General features: G+C 34.3%; 1 protein-coding gene across 16 annotated transcripts in view; it reads right to left on the reverse strand.

The window, feature by feature from the left end:
* Positions 1-19,174, reverse strand: part of KIF1B (kinesin family member 1B) — a 188,391-nt gene that overhangs the window by 59,446 nt on the left and 109,771 nt on the right. For 12 of the 16 annotated variants that reach the window (XM_074306312.1, XM_074306310.1, XM_074306306.1 and 9 more), the window contains 5 exons: positions 8,187-8,280; positions 5,559-5,707; positions 4,449-4,627; positions 2,938-3,075; positions 1,805-2,053 (listed from right to left, as the gene is read on the reverse strand). In XM_074306312.1, coding sequence (XP_074162413.1) covers positions 1,805-2,053; positions 2,938-3,075; positions 4,449-4,627; positions 5,559-5,707; positions 8,187-8,280 — 809 coding nt within the window. Of the gene's footprint in view, positions 1-1,804; positions 2,054-2,937; positions 3,076-4,448; positions 4,628-5,558; positions 5,708-8,186; positions 8,281-12,838; positions 17,647-19,174 lie in introns of those variants that run through there. The other 4 variants (XM_074306314.1, XM_074306316.1, XM_074306313.1 and 1 more) reach the window with 2 other exon arrangements.

Below are 19,174 nucleotides of genomic sequence, written 5' to 3' on the forward strand. Positions count from 1 at the left end.
CCACCAGCTAAGATCCTGAACATCTATGTCATAATAGGCTTTACAAGATTTTAAAGTTTATTTTCTTTATGCCTATTTCTCACCTCACATAACATTGTTTGTTTCTTTGAAATTCTAATTATTTTCTTAGCTACACAACCAACAGGAAAGATGACAAGTGACTAAGAACACATATAATGTCTCTACTTTATATTGGTTAATTTTCAGAAACAAATTTAAAAAGCTATTTCCCCTGAAGATCAGACACTGCTAGTAATATTTCCACTTAACATTTAAACGAAGTTCAAAAACTAGCACTCTTTATAGGTGCCTGATAAGATCATATAATCTTTAATATAAGGCTTTTTTTAACCACCTAACTGCTGTTCTCCCAGTTTGCATCATTATCATCAGCAATTCACTTGATAAATTCCATTAAGCATATGACATTATACCAACTGCTGTTTTCTTAGAGTATGACAGGGTTTTCCCATGTAATATTGATAATACTGGTTAGTAGCAAAATATAAAGTGGTTCCACTGCCAACTACATGGCTGCTTTAATACCCAATAATACTGGGCAAATTTTCTGGTCAATAAGGACTTTCTGTTATGCAGTGCTGAGTCTAGAAGGAAATCACTTCATTATGGAAAGGATGGTTACAAATAAAAATGTTAGGAATGGAGTCCATGCAAAGGAAGTCTTCTATAACATACAGATGTACAAACCATAGAAAAATGGGGTGACCATGTAGTACTAAACAATGACCTAGGGCAATAGCTCCAAAAGTCATCCTTTCAGACTTGTAAGATGAACATGCACAGATAATTCCTCAAGGAGAGATTCTGTATAAAAAGTATTTATTTTATTCACAAAAGAGAGAAAACTCTTTTAATTTCTAGCTTTCTCTATTGAGAGGGAAAATGAATGTTATTCCCGTTTTCATATTTACTACACTTATTGCTGTCCACACCATTATAATTCTGGATTGATGTAGAGTATCCAATCTTTCTCCCTTTACTGTATCCTTCTTCTCTATTGATAAATATCCCTGAAGTAATTTCTTATTTTTCTTAGATACTGCAAATGGTGCCAAAAAGACTATCTGGGCTCCAGTGAAATACTGCCTGTGCATCAAAAAAAGGGATAATGACCTATTTATATAAAAATATTTATAGCACCTATTTTTGTGGTGGCTGAGAATTGAAAATCCAAGGTTCCCCCATCAATGGCTAGACAAGCTGTGATATATGATTGTAATGGAATATTATTGTGCTATAAGAAATGACAAACAGAATGCTTTCAGAAAAACCTGGAAAGACTTACATAAACTGATGCATAACGAAGTGAACAAAAACCAGGAGAATATTGTACAAAGAAATAGCAATATTACTCAATGAAGAACTGTGAATGACATAGCTATTCTCAGCAATGCAATGATCTAAGACAGTTCCAAAAGACTAATGATGAAGCATATTATCCGCCTCCAGAGAAAAAAACTAATAGTTGAATACAGACTGAAGTATGTTATTTTTCATTTTCTTTCACTTTTTTTCTTTTATACAAGTCTTGTTGTACAAAATGACTAATATGGGAATATTTGAAAAAAAAAAAAAAGGAATCCTGTCTGTGGCCTCATAATTTTGATCTCCAACCGTGGCTATGTTTACATATATATTATATAGACTTTCTAAGAGCCTAATTCTTTGAAGTGAGCACACAAGAATTTTGAATGACTAACTCTGAATTTATTCATGTAGCACAGAGATGCTTATATAACAAGAGCTGGTCCCTTTTTGCCTTTCTTACAATAACCTCACCAACCTTCCCACTAAAATGAACCAAGGGGATCGGTCGTAAAACGGGTCGTGCCCATCACTGAAGAGATCTGATCCCTCCTCCGTCCCTGCGTCAGAGCCAGTGTCATCCACGAATGCCTCATCATCAAAGTCCTCCATTTCATCTTGCTGCTCATCAGCCAGCTCAGTGATGTCGGAATCGGCCGTGGAAAAAGTGGGGGAAGGCGTACGGTCAGCAAGGCGCTCATTCACACAGCCGTGGAAAATAGGGGAGCTAGATATCAGGTAACGGAACATGTTGATTAACACAGCCAAGGAGAAAGGAATATTTGGTTAAACAGAAAGAAATGGGTGCCATCAGGAGGGAACCAGCTGTAGAATAAATCAAATAAATATTGTGAAAACAAAAAAATCAGGTAAAGGACAACTGAGAAAGGTAAAACAATAGGTGGGTCTTAAAATTAAGAGAAAGCAAGAAAATGCATGGCTAGGATCAGATAAATACTGGGTATATTTACAGAGCTACAAGAAGCATTTGTATGATTCAATATGCAAAAAGAATCATACTCCTCCTAATCCATTAAATAATCTAAAGGAAGAGGCTCAGAATAAAGATTAAAAAGTAAGAAAAGGCTTTTCGTCTTCGTTCAATACATCATAAAATACCAGGTATAGACAAACTGATATTTCAGAGAAAACATTTATATGTTAGGGGTAACATTTATGGCAAATTTTAACTCTTAAAAACCAACAAATGGTATGAGTAGTAAATTAAAAAAAGTTACATTTTATTTCTAGAGGATGCTATGCTTCTACCATTTCTTTAATGGTTTTGAAAATGCCTTTCAATCATTATTTGTGCTACTAAAACACAACTCAAATTCTGAACAAGAGTAAAAGCAAACCAGTTACCACTGAAAAGAATTTAATTCACTAATCTCAAGGCTATAAAGTTTGTTAATGTTTCCTTGATTCTCAATAAAATTCTAAACATAAAGAAGCCTTTGAGTTTGTTTTCATCAAGTCCTGATACTAGCTACTATATGAAGAGAAAAGTAAGGCATTGAATGAAAGCCTAAGGATATAAAACATACCACTGATCAAGACGAAAGTCACATGTGTTAATAACTAAAGTTAGCCAAGACAATAAATACATACCTTCCTACCAGTTTGAACCAATGGAACCGATCATAAAATGGGTCACTTCCTGTCATTGTTGCCTCTCCATCATCCTGGGCATTGGAAGCCATTTCTCCAGCTCTGTCATACATCTCTCGCATCAGTTCCAGCCTTTGTCTACAAAGCAGATAAATTATTAATAAGAGGCTGCGAAACTACTGTCTCTAAAATAGACATAATACTGTGTTTGTTGATATTCCCCTGTAGAACTGAAGCTCTTGAGATTAAGGATTGCTTTTTTTTCCCCCCCACCTTTGCATTTCTACTGCCCATACCTGGTTCTTAGCTGGTTCTTAACAAAGGCTTGTTGAATTGGATTATTGAGTTCAACTCAGTAATGACAAATTGCTACTAGTACGGTGTCCTATTTATAAAAGAGCACATCTTATAAGTCAGTACTCTAAGTGTGACAGGAGGTCTTGACAAATATTTTGGAAAGCAATAGAGAAACATTCAATAAGGGCAAAAAGCCTTATCATACTTTTTAACTTAATAATTCTAGTTTTAGGAATGTAACCAGAATTATCATAAAAAGAAGGGAAAAGGACCTATCCTTGCAAACAAACTCACAGCTACTCTATTTGTAATAGTAAAAAACTGAAAACAAAAATCAATTAGGAGAGTAGATAAATAAATTGTGGTACAACAATAGAAACAGAATATTACAAAGCCATAAAAATAAAGCATGTAAAATAATGAAAGCTCTTTAGGAGATAACACTGTGTGACATCAGCAGAACAAGAATTATTTCTATATTGATAGTAATTATATCTCCCTACATATGGTAGGGAAGGAAGGAGGGAGATTTTGACTTCTATTTCATATATTTTTATTGATAGTAAGTCTGTAACTTAACATTTTTAAAAAATGAGTCAATGCAAAAAACAAATGGTCCATAAGCAAGAATATTTATTTTTCAAAAATATGTATAAATGTAGAGAAAGGGCCATCAGTACCCAGTTTGGCTACCTGTTTCATAGGCTTAACAATCCACAACAGAAATGTGTTCCAGTTTTCACATATATATAAGCATACTTCAGTAGTACTGAATTAAGAGATCTTCTCATCTTAACCAAATGCATAGGTTTTTTCCGTTTATCACTGACCTTCACTCCTTAAGGTCAGACTGTGGGAAAGGTTAAAAAAAATGAAGTCCCCAGTGATGTCAGAAATACTGCATGTGTACAAGCAACATGGAAAAGACTTTAAAAACAGCTTTCCTTTAGAGGGTAAATTTAAATTATGCTTTGTAAAAACTGTGCAAAGATCTTTGAAAACTAAAGGTATGATGTTTAAAAACAGATACAAATGTTGGAAGGTAATTTCAGAAAGACAAGGAAGTCAAAATATTCTGGAGGAAAGAAATGATTAAGAGAAGAAAGTGGTTTCCAAGGTATTAATTTGAAAAATATGAATAGTTGGATTATCCCACTGTTATTTCTAAATTTATCAATTTCCAAAACAATATTCCTTCTATAGGGTTTTCATACTTCAGTTTTTCCAAAGACCAATAATGTGTTGCTCCATTTTTCAGATCCTGCACTTCCACAGCCACAACTGTACGAGGGAAAGGTCTATCATCCTGAGTTTTCTCCATCTCAGGGGGCAGCAGCTCAGGTGGCAAAGGGGAGTAGAGTGTGTCAGTCAGCAGAACAAACTGGAACTGCACCTGAATTGAGAGGAAATACCACTTAAAAATTAAGGATAATATTGGCCTTTATTTAATATTTCCTGAAAAGGTTTTCTAAATGATATCTGGAAGGATAGACAGAAGGGTAAGGCTTTTAAAACTTTCCTAATATGGGAATAGATTGAGGCTAAAATAAGTATTCAAACTGTTAATGAATGATGAGAAAATATATTTTCCTAATCTCAAGTTTTCTACTTTAGAGGCTAATCATTGGGAATAACATAAGTTTTCCAAGATAAGCCTGTTTTCTTTTATAGGACATCTGAAACCTTAACTTGGAACCAAGTACAATTTTCTTTCAACTCAAAGTATGAGAATGTAACAGCAGTACTAATGAACTGTATCATGTTATTTTTGGCAGAAAAAGACCTATAGAAGACAAGGTCAACTCATAGATTTTAGATTAAAATACAGATGGACTTGTACTAATGATATTTAAAGAGAGGAAAAAGTTGCTGACAAGGGTCACAGGACTTAGTAATGAATCAATTTATCTGTGGGAAACAAGAGGTCAATATGGTAAATGGACTTCTATAAAAGATTTTTTTAGTTATTATATTTCTTTACTACTAATTAACACAGTTTTCTCAATTGCAATGTGAAGCAGCTAGACTAGATGACTTGTAAGGTCCTTTCTAAATTGAAAATTATTATTAAACTTAAACTATTAAATTATTAAATTATTATTATTAAACTTATTTTAGCCAATCTGAGAGGTATAGAGTGATATCTCAAAGTTGTTTTAATTTGCATTTCTTTGATCAATAGTGATTTAGAACACTTTTTCATATGTATGTATTTTGTAATAATATGCAAATGAATCAAAAAAAAAAGTTATTTGTGTTACAGGCTGAAAGAAGGCATCTGGGATATAGCAAACGTTGCTGAGTGATTCCAACATACTCCATACCTTCTTCTTCAACTCTACGCTGATAGCATTGGCTTCCTTCAGGTAAACTGCATTTCCCCAGAGCAGATCTCTTAAGGAGGTAAATTGGTGAAATTTCCATTTCCGAAATGCCCACTGTGCCAGCTCAAATTCATGTTGTGTCCAGGGGACTTGGGAGAAAGAAGGGATGAGGGAGAGAAAACCAATAAACAAATCAGAATCAGTAAGTTTAATGATGATTAAAAAAAAACTGAAATAGTAAATTATATATTTTTCTTCTCTAAAGTTGTTTACATAAAATTCAGTAAGTTTACTAATTATTCTTTTTTATTGAAGTTTTGATTTTCAAAACATATGCAAGGATAATTTTTTCAATATTGACCTTTGAAAAACCTTGTGTTCCAATTTTTCACCCTCTTCCTCCTACCCCGCACCTCCCTAGATGGCATGTAATCCAATACATGTTAAACATGGTAAAAATATATGTTAAATCCAAAATAGGCATACATATTTATAAAATTATCTTGCTGCACAAGAAAAATCAGATCAAAACATAAAAAAAGAAATGAGAATGAAAATAAAATTCAAAAACAGTGAAATGCTATGATGTAAACTCTCTGGGTGTAGATGGCTCTCTTCATCACAGTGGAACAGGCCTGAATCATCTCATTGTTGCAAAGAGCCATGTCCATCAGAACTAATCATAGTATAATCTTGTTGTTGCCGTGTACAATGATCTCCTAGTTCTACTCACTTCACTCAGCACCAGTTCCTAGAAATCTCTCCAGGCCTCTCTGAAATCATTCTGCTGATCGTTTCTTACAGAACAATAATATCCCATAACATTCATATACCATAGCTTATTCAGCCATTCTCCAATTAATGGGCATCCATTCAGTTTCCAGTTTCTTGCCACTAAAAAAGGGCTGCCACAGACATTTTGGCACATGTGGGTCTCTTTCTCTCCTTTATGATCTCTTTAGGATACAAGCCGGTAGAAACACTGCTAGGTCAAAGGATATGCACAGTTTGATAACTCTTTGAGCATAGTTTCAAATTGCTCTCCAGAATGACTGATCTGTTCACAGTTCCACCAACAATGTGTCAGTGTCCCAGTTTTCCCACATCCCCTCCAACATTCATCATTATCTTTTCCTGACATTTTAGCCAATCTGAGAGGTATAGAGTGATATCTCAAAGTTGTTTTAATTTGCATTTCTTTGATCAATAGTGATTTAGAACACTTTTTCATATGACTAGAAAATTATCTGTTCATATCCTTTGACCATTCATCAACTGGAGAATGGCTTGAATTCTTAAAAATTTGAGTCAATTTTCTATATATTTTAGGAATCAGAACCCTTGAATGTAAAAATGTTTTCCCAATTTATTGCCCCTTCTAATCTTGTCTGCATTAGTTTTGTTTGTACAAAAACTTTTTAGCTTAATATAATCAAAATTATCTATTTTGCGTTCAACTAATTATTCTTTATATTTGTATTTACAGTTTAAATGTACTAAGAATATCTAAAATAATTAATTTAAAGAGCTAGTTAACATATTCCTAATGTGCTATTAAAAAGAATGTTTTTGTTCTTGTTCATTTGTTTCACTTGTGACCCCTTTGGGATTTTCCTGGCAGAGACACTGCAGTGGTTTGTCATTTATTTCTCTAGCTCCTTTTATATATATTTATAGATGAGCAAACTGAGGCAAATGACACCTGGGACATTCAGGCTGACCTTAGGCAAGGGGTCTCAAAAAGCAGGGAAATCACTACTAGCAATTATCTGAGATCCATTCAAAGAAAGGCTGAGCCAGGAGCATGTTACCCTGGAAAGCACTGGATCTGGCATCTATACACTTGAATTCAGTGCCTTTACTTGGGCACTTGCCAGCCTGTCACCAAGGAAAAGTCATTTAAGTTCTCAACTCTGGTTTTCTCATTAGAGATTATTTGTACGTTACAGGGGTCATTGTGGGAAATGATTTTTTTATTAAAGTGTAAAGCACAATATAAATTGAGGCTTATTATCTCCTCCCATTTCTAGGTAAGGGATGTATTACAAAACACTAAAAAAGAAATCTAGAAGTCATCCTAAGTGGTGACTAAAGTGCATTTACCATAATGAACTTAACAGAATTCTATGTAAAGAGTACTGCCGTTTTCCTACTCTCTCATGCCATGATATGAATGAATGGTGCTAATTATGTAGAAAGGCAGTATTCAGGGACTCAAAGAAGTTGTGACTATTACCAGAATCAACTAAAAGCTCCCTCAAAAAATGCAGTTTTAATTTCCAGAAAAGAAGGTCCATTAAATCACTACCTGGCTCAATGACATGGCAAACAAAAGCAGGGATGGCCATGGAGAACACTGTGTACACCATTAGTGAAAGGCAGATCAGCAGAATGGGGAGGATATTGGAATGAACAAAGCTCAAATGCCACCCCAGACATTTCCTAGTGGGAAGTCACATCTCTCTGTCTTACTTACTTCATGCATAATCAAGAACTGGCTTTGATGGCCTCAAAAATCCCTTCTACTCTCTATCTAGGAGGCTGTGATGGAACAGATAACTAATAACCAACGAAAAATGAACTAGTCAAAATTTATACTCATGAGAGCTTTTTATCTAAAGAATTTACCTTCTTCCTCTTCCTCTTCCTCCTCAGTGGTTTCAGCAGTAAGTGAACGGGTCTCAACCTGCTTCTGTAGCGCCTGCAATTTACTTTCATAATCCTGAAGGAAGAGAAAGGAGATACCATGTAGGAGAGAGAGAGAGTGTGTGTGTATGGAGGGATGGGGTGGAAAAAGAAAACCAGAGAATTGGAATAGACATAAAGAGAAATTATAGGAGATGTAGGGAGAACAAAGAAAAAGAGGGAGTAATGAAAGACAGACTGGAGATGGAAGCAAAGTTCAGAGGAAAAACTTAAGAAGTACAAAACAGTAGGAAAAAACCAATATAAGGTATTCTCCTGGTGGTAACTCCAAAGAAATGTAACAATTTCTTTCAGTATCCTCAAAGATCTAAGGACTTCTAAAATTGGGGAAATGAAATTGGCAGTAGCAGGGGAGAGGCTCGTAGAGTGGGCAGAGGAATAGTGCCCATAAAATATTAACTGATCTAAAATGGACTATAATATATTTTTTCGAAGAATAAAATAACACTGGAAACACATCACTATCACTCCTTATTTACTAAAACCATTTTAATTAAATATTCCTCTAATGGGGAAAATAAAAGTTATAGACATTAAGTCCTTTTACATTTTAAGGTCAGAATGGTCACCCATATGGCTTCTATATGTAGAAGAGTATAAAATTTACAAATCTAGATTTTCACAGGAACATTTTAAGAACTAAAATAATGTATACAATTCATTTACTTATTATGAGAAAGATTATATTATTAACCACACTGGAATAATAATAGCTAGCATTTACATTGTATTTTAAGAGTTGCAAAGGGTTTTATAATATCAATTCATTTTATCCTCACAATAACCTGGGAAGGTGGGCAGTACTACTATTATCCCCATTTTAAAGAAGAGAAAACTGAGGCAGACAGTTAAGTGACTGGCCCAGAACCAAACAGATAGTGAATATCTGAAGCTGGATCTGAACTTAGGTGTTCCAGGTCTGAGGCTCTATCCAATTGTGCCACATACCAGACTTTTTACCCTTGTAAACTAATATTAATAATAGCTATATCAATAAGTGCTTTAGGGTTTACTAAGCACTAGATGTACATTACTTGGCCATAAATTTTGAGATAATCTGTTCTTCAAAATACTTTAAAGGAATAAAAGAGATTTCATTGCATTCAGTTTTGTGAAATACAGTAAAATACATTAGTGAATTCAAATTTGTGAAGTCAAAAATTCATTTTTTAGATGGAGCCAGAGTGAAAGAAATATTATCAAAGGCAGAGATAACAACACACACACACACACACACACACACACACACACACACACACACACATTTCACACACACATTTTAAATTCCTGTTCCTCCACCTAAATCTCAGAGCAAAGAACAGATCATTTTCTAGAATGGATGGGAAGTAATGTCTTTAATTTAAGTGTGTTTCTCATAACCACTATGTGGAATATAACAAGTATAAAAACAGTCTACTGAAAAAAAAAACACAACTCTATTTGCATTAAAATAGAAGATCTAAAATATGTAATGCAGCAGAATGAGAAATTCGTTTATTCTGATTGTTCACATTTCTAATATTGAGAATAGATTTTAACCAATTTCCTTTTAGAAGATAGCTAATTTTCAGAATATTGGGGTAGTCTAAAAAAAAGTACTACCTTTTCATTAATCTAAATACATTTTGTAAAAGCAAAAACAAGGTTAGATAAGAAAGACCCTCCTGAGAAAATGTGTAACAATAGCATTCCAAAAGTAGCACTGCCCAGAACCTTCCTGTTTTCTAGGGCTTCATAGGAGTGGTTCATTATTGGAGATTCTTTTAAAGTCCAGAGAATTTCAGGGTTGGGCTGTTGGAGTGAGGGAGGGTTAAGGAAGCTAGCTTTCATCCTAAGGCTCCCCATGACAATGGCGGGCAGAAAAGGAAAGAGTTTTAAAATGGGATATGTGGTTGAACACATATTACTAGTTACAAGCATTCTTGATTCTTTTTTCTTTGGTTAGTGAAAGTAACAATTATCAGGAGATAAGACTATATAGCTCTACAAACAAAAAATCATTTTATGATGATGGTGGGGGTATGCAGTATAATATAGCAGAGAGAACAACAGGCAGCAAGAAGACCTGAATTTGGGAGCAATCACAACTGATTGTGAGAAGGTTGCTTACAATTCTTTAAAGATCAATTCCTATAAATATAAAATGAGGATAAAACATATTCCTGCCTAACAATGCTATTGTTTGGTTCCAACATGATAATGCATATGATAGGGCAAAGTGCTTTAAAACCTAAAGTGTTTTAAAATGTTGTGTGCCCTACAATTGATATACTGGGTCCTTTGATGTTAGGATGGTGATAGTAGATGTTTTCCTGTTCATTCATCAAGTACAGAAAATATTTCTACAATAAGCTTGGTTGAGTTACCATAATAGCTAAGATTTTTATAACATCTACATGTCAGGACCTCTACTAAGCACTTTACAAATATTTCATTTGATCTTCACAACCCTGGAAGGTAGGTGCTGTATTGTTCTTATTTTGCAGATGAGAAAACTGAGTGATAAAGGTAGAGTAACATGCCCAGGGTTCCACAATTAGAAGCTGGCTTCAGACTTGAGTTATCACAGCCAAGTTTCTATAAAATGTTCCAAATTGAGTTCTAGTTAAAGGGCTATTATTATATCTATGTAGAAAACTGCCTCCATGATTCAACAGAAGAGTAAATGGATATTTCCATCTTAGCAGTGGTCTGAGGCCCACAAAAGTTAAATGACTTTGTAGGATCACAACTCAGAAACGATCAGTAGTTAGAGCTAAACACCAGACACTCCACAGTGCTACCTCAGTCAGCATGTCGGCAGATCAGAGACTTAACATGCAATAAAACAGGACTAAAATATGGAAGAAAAGCTGTCTTTAATATAAAGCAGTTTTCATGATTCACAAATTTACTTTCTTAGTTTTTTATAAAAATCAGAAAAGCATATTCCCTTCCTAAAGTCTGTATGTCATCAATGAAACCTTACCATTTGGTTTTATCTGAAACTAATGGGAAATATAAACTGATTAGAGTACTGGATCCTCATCAGAAAAATGCAAGTTCAAATTTAGACACTGATTAGTGATACTGATCCTGGATAAGTCATTTCATTGAAACCTCTTTTTCCTCATCTAAAAAAATGGGGATTGCTGGCATCTACCTTACTGGGTTGGGATGATTAAATAATCCTCAAATGAGCTATCTGTAAAGCACTTTGCAAATGGTACAATGCTATATTTATTAGTGATGATGATGATGAGGTACTGTAATTTTCTAAATTCTAGATTCTTAATCTGAGTCTTGGGGGTGGGAAGTGCCTGCCTGTGAATTTGAAAAAAACAAACAAACATATTTTCATTAATTTCTAACAAAGAAGGAATGTAGGCCACAGACATTCTGAAAAGAAATCCTCAGACTCTGTCACACCGCCAAAGGGATTGATAACACAAAAAAAGGTTAAGAATCTCCCATCTAGAGTGAAAAATAGATATCACAGAAGATATATTTTAAAGTATGATAGAATTATCCAATAGCTGTTTTGGTTCACAAAGAAAGATCCCAGGCCATATTCTCAGATGAACAACCTCAGAATGGATGCTTTATAAATAAGGTATAGCTCTAAATGTATTAGATATCTATGCCTTCTAAGTAACTTGGGAAGTTGAGAAATAAAATTAGATGGAAAACTACCTTACAAAAAAAAAATTAGACAAATCAAAGAACAGAATAGGTTCTTTCTGACTGAATCCCACTGAGTAGTACTTATCTTGTCATTTTTAAAAGAAAAAATTGCCTATTGACTGGCAGTTCTCAGCAACAGACAATTGAGTTAGCCTGGTTTTCTAATGGAGAGTGGAAAATGAAGTGTGAAATAATCTCTAGGCTTTATGGATAAAATATGGGGAGGTTAAACTGGCCCACCTGCTATAATATAATTTAATATAATATAACAGTATTCATTTATAGTGGCAGGTTGTAATCAACAGGTTGAAAAATCCAAAATTGAAAAAAATTCCTACCAAAGCAGAAAATGTTATTTAAAAATACAACTCAAATGTAAAAAAACAAAGCTAAGCAAAAACATTTTATCCCATCAAGTTTAGCTTCCACTGGCATGAGCACTCAAAAACAAAACAGCCCTAAGCTATGAATGAAAAACTGAAAGCTTCATCCTTTTTGTCATGGGAAAAATGCTTCTTAACCATAATATTCTATAGAGAAAGTGCTCAGTCATTTTTAATTAAGAATGCCTTTAAGATCTTAAGACTTTTGCTAGAAAGAAAAGCTAAGACCAATTGATTTAGTGAATTAATTTTGTACTGGAATACAGGATTCAATCTTTAATACCAGATGTCCTGAAAATGGAGTCTCTCCCTGCCCCCCACCCCCCAAGTCAGACCACATAAGGCCATACTTTTATTTCACTCTCTCCTCATGGCAAAATGAAGATTAGGCACTCACTTCTAAGAGACTTACAGAATTTACTGAAGAACCTCTGTACCAATACAAACTTTCTTTTCTAGAGAGTAAGTTTTTGCACTCTAGACAGTTTTCAGATATTTTTAAGGTTAAGAAAGATGGAAACAAATGGAAAAGTTGACAGGGTTTTTCTTTTTTATTGGAAGAAAAATTCAACACTTTCTTTTACAGTAAAATGGGAAGAAAAATTAACAAGAATTTCACATCCTAAAATGGTTCAAGACAAATATGTAAAGCAAATTTTATTATCTATAAGGGATGACAACATTAAATACATATTACCAAAATTATTCTCAAAAGGGCCTCATTTTATCAGGCAAATTCCCTAGTTTGCATCACTCCTAAGAAGGCTTCTTCCTTAAGAGACATGAGGACAGAAGAAACCTCTCTGTCCTGTCTTGAATTATGATTCATTAAGGCAACTGAACAAATGACAAATAACAGACCTCAACATTCCATCACAGGGAGTTTGCTTTGCATCACTTCCTGATAAGAGGATGCTTCAACAGGCCCCAAGTATGAAAATTTCAGCATTATCACCCTTATCTAAAATATGAACAGTATGGTCACTTCAAGCCACTTCAATGTAATGAACAAATTCTAAGAGCCTACACTACTAAGAACAAGTAAGTAGTAAAAGCATTTAAAGGAAAAAAAACAAACAAACCACTTTGGTTGGTAATTAAGTTCATAAAATATTGTTAATGATGTTTCTCCCCTTTTTCTTTCTTAGTGATACATTTTGGTTTGGTTTGTAAAGTTATATTAGCTAGTAGGGCTCCCCTAGATTCCCATTATTGTCTTAACCACTATCTAGTTCCAAACCTAAGGGTTGTAGTTGTGTCCAGTCACCATTATAACAGTATATAAAGTTCTGATTATCTTTTTTTTTTCCTTCCTCCAATATTTAGGTTTAGAATTAAGATTAATATAACATTTAAGATGCTATTCAAATAATAAAACTGGATTAAATGGATAGTATCACATTTCAAAGTATGAGGTGGATTAATAATTCCATCCAGAAATTAATTAGGTTTTTTACTAAGACAGATATCTCTTCTGAAATGAGTTCCTAGAGGGCATAAATGCCAACACCAACTGCTAATTTTTGTGCACTAAAGTGCTACTTTAGAAGCATTTTGAAGGTTTTTTTTTTTTGACCAAGAGGTTAAGTAAAAAATAATTTCAGTGTGAATATTAACTATATAACCAAATGTGACAAGACACACATGAAATTCTTTGGAATACCATTGTACATACTATGATCTATAACTATAAAAGCAAATAGACTTTTTTTTCATTTTTAACAATTTATCAAGTTATTTCCACCATCTACAAGAGAAAGGTAGCACAGACATAAGTTAAATATGCTACCATATATAAAAATCATATACCTATTCAATTGGAAGTTGAGAGCAAAAAAAGAATATTTTCTAGTGTTGAGGCTTGAGTAATTACTTTTCAGATTCTAAAAAAAAAAAAATATATATATATATATATATATATATATATTTTTTTTTTTTTGCAGAAGTAGAAGAGTGAGAACATGTAAAAGGACAGGATGGTTTCAATCACCTAAGAAAATAATGATAAGGGACAAAGACAGCCTATATCAAATGCACTGAAGTGACCTGAGGTAGTCTACCAAGTACATTCATGTGATGCATGATAGGAGATTGTCATTTTAACTGAATGTATTACAACTGTGATTCTTCTCATGTTCAATTAACAACAAAAAGTTTAAGAATAGGATTGGGTTCAAACACTGAAGGCAAATGTGTTCCCCAAAGATTCTGATTTTTATTTTTGAAGGTAAAAATCAAAGAGCTAATATAAAGCAAATTAATGTTTTAGCACATTAAGAAAGCATCTTCTCAGAAGCAAAGAAACGAATCCCACAATAGTAATGTGTTTCAATAATGCCTAAGTACCCACACAAAACACACACACACACACACACACACACAATACCCCTCCCTAAAATAAACCCCTCACACAATTATAATCCTTAAAATTTCCTTAAATGTTATCTGCTCTGTAATTTTCCCCTTCATCTAAGAAGGTTCAAGATTAAGTAGATGTCTTTAACTTATATAGTTTTGTAAAATTTGAAAAAATAACTTTACAGGTATCTCTGCTTCTTCATATTGTTTCTAAGGTTAGACTGTGAGAAGGCACAAAGAATTGGGAAGGAATTCAAAAAGAAAACTAATCTCTGTCTTCCCATCAAAAATAGTTTCATTTGCCATCAGATTTTCCAAAGAGTAAAACAATTTGAAGCCAGAATACACTAAACGTGAGGTATCTATATGAACACAGATTTTTACCATCTTTCTCTTCTCAATAAGACTTGTAAAAAAAAAAAAACAAACTTGTAAGTCTCCCTCCCCCCAGCCAATTTTTAACTAAAAGAATGCCTTCTCCATCTACTGTTTTAAGCCCAAACCAGATTTACCTTTCTGATTTCATTATCTGGTCAATGAAAGCAGTGCCATTTTCTTACCCCATCCTACCCCAACCCATATTCTCTTACAATACTATGCAAAGACCAGATTGCTTTCTTGACACTTTGTTACTTTAGGTTTAAGTTGGAACAAGAATGCAAAGTTTATTAAACATTGGATTAAGATTCAAGCTGCAAACAATATACATATTCCCAATTATTGTGCCATCTGATACAAGTTTCAATGTCATGGCAAATTTCACACAAGTAATGACATTAACAGAAGCAGGAAGGAGAAAAATAGCCTTTTTTTTTTTTAATTCATTCTACAAAACAATTGACTCAGCTCTTCCCTGCAAACCATGGAAGAAAAAGAGTAGCTCTGTGGAAGATGTAAACCCAAAGCTCTATAATACTTCCATGTCAATCAAAATCAAGTTTTGGTTTGTGGATAATTAAATCCAATTTGGGGAAGGGGAATGGAAGTTGGATAGAAATCTAAAATTGTGATTATGTAGTTGTATGCCATTTTATCAATTTCTAATAGTAAGAAATCTGACATTCAACACTGGACAAATATTTCCTTTTTAACTGTCTGCATAAATCTAAATGGCAGTTCTTTCTGGACAGCAAATTCCCATTTTAACTTTTAAAAAATAGCACTAGATCAAAACAGAAAAGTTCCTGTTATTAAACCTAGTATTCTGGCACACACAAAGGCACACACACAAACAACACTCTGAAAAATCAAGGAATCTGAAGTCCTTCCAAAATTCCGGAAAATGCCCCATCACTGGTACATAATCAAAAAGGAATATATTCAAACTCCAGTGTTTTATGTATGGTATAAGATTAAACTAATTTTTAATCTCTGTTGGAATACAACTTCAAAAATCACAACAGGAATCTATGTGGCCACAATATGCAAAAGTCGACCCATTTCAAGTGTTTTTCAATCATACATTTCCATTCCCATCTTTTTCCCAACAAAATTTCAAGCTTGTTCAAGTTGAATTACACTGTGGTTTCTCGACCAGTTTTGAGATTAGGTGCAGAGAACTGTCTTCTCATTCGAGGTGGTGTCACAAACTGGTTATAGTGGTTGGGTCGGTCAGTCTGCTTCTGGTAGAAACTGGATATATTGCCTTCCATTTGGCCTCCAGTGTTGTAATTACAGTAAGGCTGGCGGTGCTGATGAATATGGCGCTTCTGCTGGAAAGTTTGTAGATCAGGATTCTGGTGCCCATTGAAGGACTGTAATGACTCTGATGAAGAAGACTGAGCACGTACATTTTTCTGCTGGCCATTATTGAGGGAATTACTTCTCCACCGTAACTGAGGAGGTGGCTGTTGCTGATGATTACTAAGTTGCTGCTTGCTAACTTGTATGGAATCTTGGCTTCGATTGCCTTGATGACCCCACATGAAATGAGGGTCTTTAGATGTTGCTCTATTGATTTTTTCTTGGCTCTCTTCACTTCCCTTTCTTTCCTCTTCCTCCTTTGGAATTTTTAACTCTATAACCTCATCTTCTGTTATAATAATATGTGTTCCTGGACTCCAAGAGTTTCTATGTTTGGGATTGCTCTTAAATGGGAATCTAGGTTTTCGGTTCTCTGGGGGGATAAATCTATGTGGTACGTTCTGTCTGCGGAGCTGCTTAGTTATCTCCTGCTGTTGCAAGTTCTTAAATCGAATTTGCTCCTGCCTCATCCACCGAAGACGCCCACGCCTAAAGGCTGGATCCCCATCCATCAACTGTGAAACACGCTCTTCTTTCCCAGGTTCCTCACTGTCTGATTTATTAGTGATACCAGCACAGCTTGGGTCTTTAATTCTATAGTTTCCTTGAGATTTCTGCTCTTGGGATCCAATCAGTGGCAAGACCTTTTCCATTTTTAACATTTTATTTCTCAATACTTTGATTTCTTCATCTTTCATATTGTTTTGTTTTTTTACTTCTTGTAAAATATCCTCCAGCTTATCTATGTGTACTTTGAGGTCATCTACATCAGTGACTCCTTTCCCATTGGTCATTACATCCTCAATTCGCTCATCTCCAACACCAACTGTATCCCAGACATCTCTGGCCACTGCCCTCCAAGAATCTCGCTCATTGGGGTCTTTCTTCCCATACATAGCACAAAGTTCTTTCATTTTAACAATGGCTAAGGCCTCAATCTCCTGCCGGCTATGTCTGAAATCATTGAGGGCAACCTCATAGCAGATTTCTTTTACAGCCTGAATCTTGAGGTCTGAGATAGTGACCCATTTGGAGTCTTTGCTGAGGCGCCTTCTTTGGGGAATCTGGTACATTTTGATTGGCTCTCGTTTCTTTCCGCTGCTGGGGAGTCCACATTTTTTAACAATGGTTTGTAACTTGCTGGGAGGTAGCTTTTCTCTCAGTGAAGTGATCAGCCTCCAGCTCTCCTCACAGGACCTCTTGTCTGAATCGTCCCCGCTATCAGAATCTGCATCCTTTGGAAAAACAAAATCAAAAAATGGCCCCCAAATAACCAAAATTAAAATGGAAAAAGGAAAATCAAATTGAAGAAAAAAAATCAAGCAAAAAAAAAAAAACAAAAAAACCTTAACTGAACTTAAAAAAATAAACCAAGTATGTAAAAACTTTTAAGGGCTCAATATTAAGATACTAAAAAGTCACTGGCCCCTAGCTTCATTTTCTTAAACGAGGATGACATCTCTACTTAAAAAATTTTCATGATGCCTGGTAAAATGAACATTTATAAATATTTCAACCATTTTTGGCCACCCTCAAACTATAAGAATATAAAATATCTTTGAAAAAAAACCCCAAAGCTGCACCCCAGACATGCTTTAAAACCATGCAAACACTCCCCAACATTTGCCTTGGTTATTGCTGTTGCGTCTTCCAGAAACTCTTTCCCCCATGAGCGAGCACAGGTGTCATACAGAGATGTGACGAGTAGCCAGATTAACATTGGTTAGTAATGCTGTAGTATGCTGAGGCATATTTTTTTGGTTGTTGTTTAGAGTTGGCTTTACTAAAAAGAGAGGAGCCCTAGAAAAAAGTTAGAAGATAAGAAAGTAGAAACTAAGCAGTCAACAGGGATGGTGTTAAAAGTGCGTAGAGTGCCCCTCTACAGAATTCAGTGTGAAAGTTTATCCATCACAGAAGTTTACTACAAGGTAAATAAAAGGACAACTACAAAACTATTCTTCCCAAGAATATGTTTTCAGTTTGCAGCTTTCTCATTGCCATTCATTACATGTGCATCCAATTCACATACAGAAATAAAATGTATTGTCCAAAGAACAAAAGAAGAAAAAGAAGCAAATACAACTATGTTGATTTTTCTTCATATGCTTAAACCAGGAAATATCATTTTCATAAGGGGAAAAAAAGCTTCACCACAAAATACTGGAAGATGTTAGATGATAATTTTTAAAAACCTACCAGGCCAAACAGGCTTTGCTTAAGTTTTCTTTTCATAAATCCTCCAGCTAATTTGTTTAAAAATAGATTCCATTTTTAGTGTTTTCAAACAGGGAAAACTTTGCTATTTGTAGTTGCTGTTATTTCCATGCTGTATTTCCATTCATTTGTAATTACTGTATTTTCTATGTATTTCATATATGGAAAACTATGCTACTTGTAGTTGGTGAGGCAGCTAAGTGGCGCAGTGGGATATTGAACCTTGACTTCAGAACAAGTAGGAGTCATCAAAAGCTCTTGCTTGGCAACATGCTAACCACAAAAGATAAGAATTTGCCAATTAAAAAAAAGAAAAAAAAAATAGTAACAGAATTTTAAAATTCTTTGTTTCCAAAGTAATCTTTCCAACCAGTGCTTTTTAAAGGCACAATGATTTAAGATTAATAGACTAAATAATTTGCAGTTATTTTTAGTCAGTCACAAATATTTAAAAGTGAAAAGTCTTATCAACAATTCTCTAAATGAAAGTAATATATTTTCCTTTTTAAAATTGGGTATTTCAAGGATTAAATAAATTAGTTTCTTCAA

This window comes from Sminthopsis crassicaudata, chromosome 3 (genome assembly GCF_048593235.1).
Source record: "Sminthopsis crassicaudata isolate SCR6 chromosome 3, ASM4859323v1, whole genome shotgun sequence".
Classification (NCBI taxonomy): Eukaryota; Metazoa; Chordata; class Mammalia; order Dasyuromorphia; family Dasyuridae; genus Sminthopsis; species Sminthopsis crassicaudata.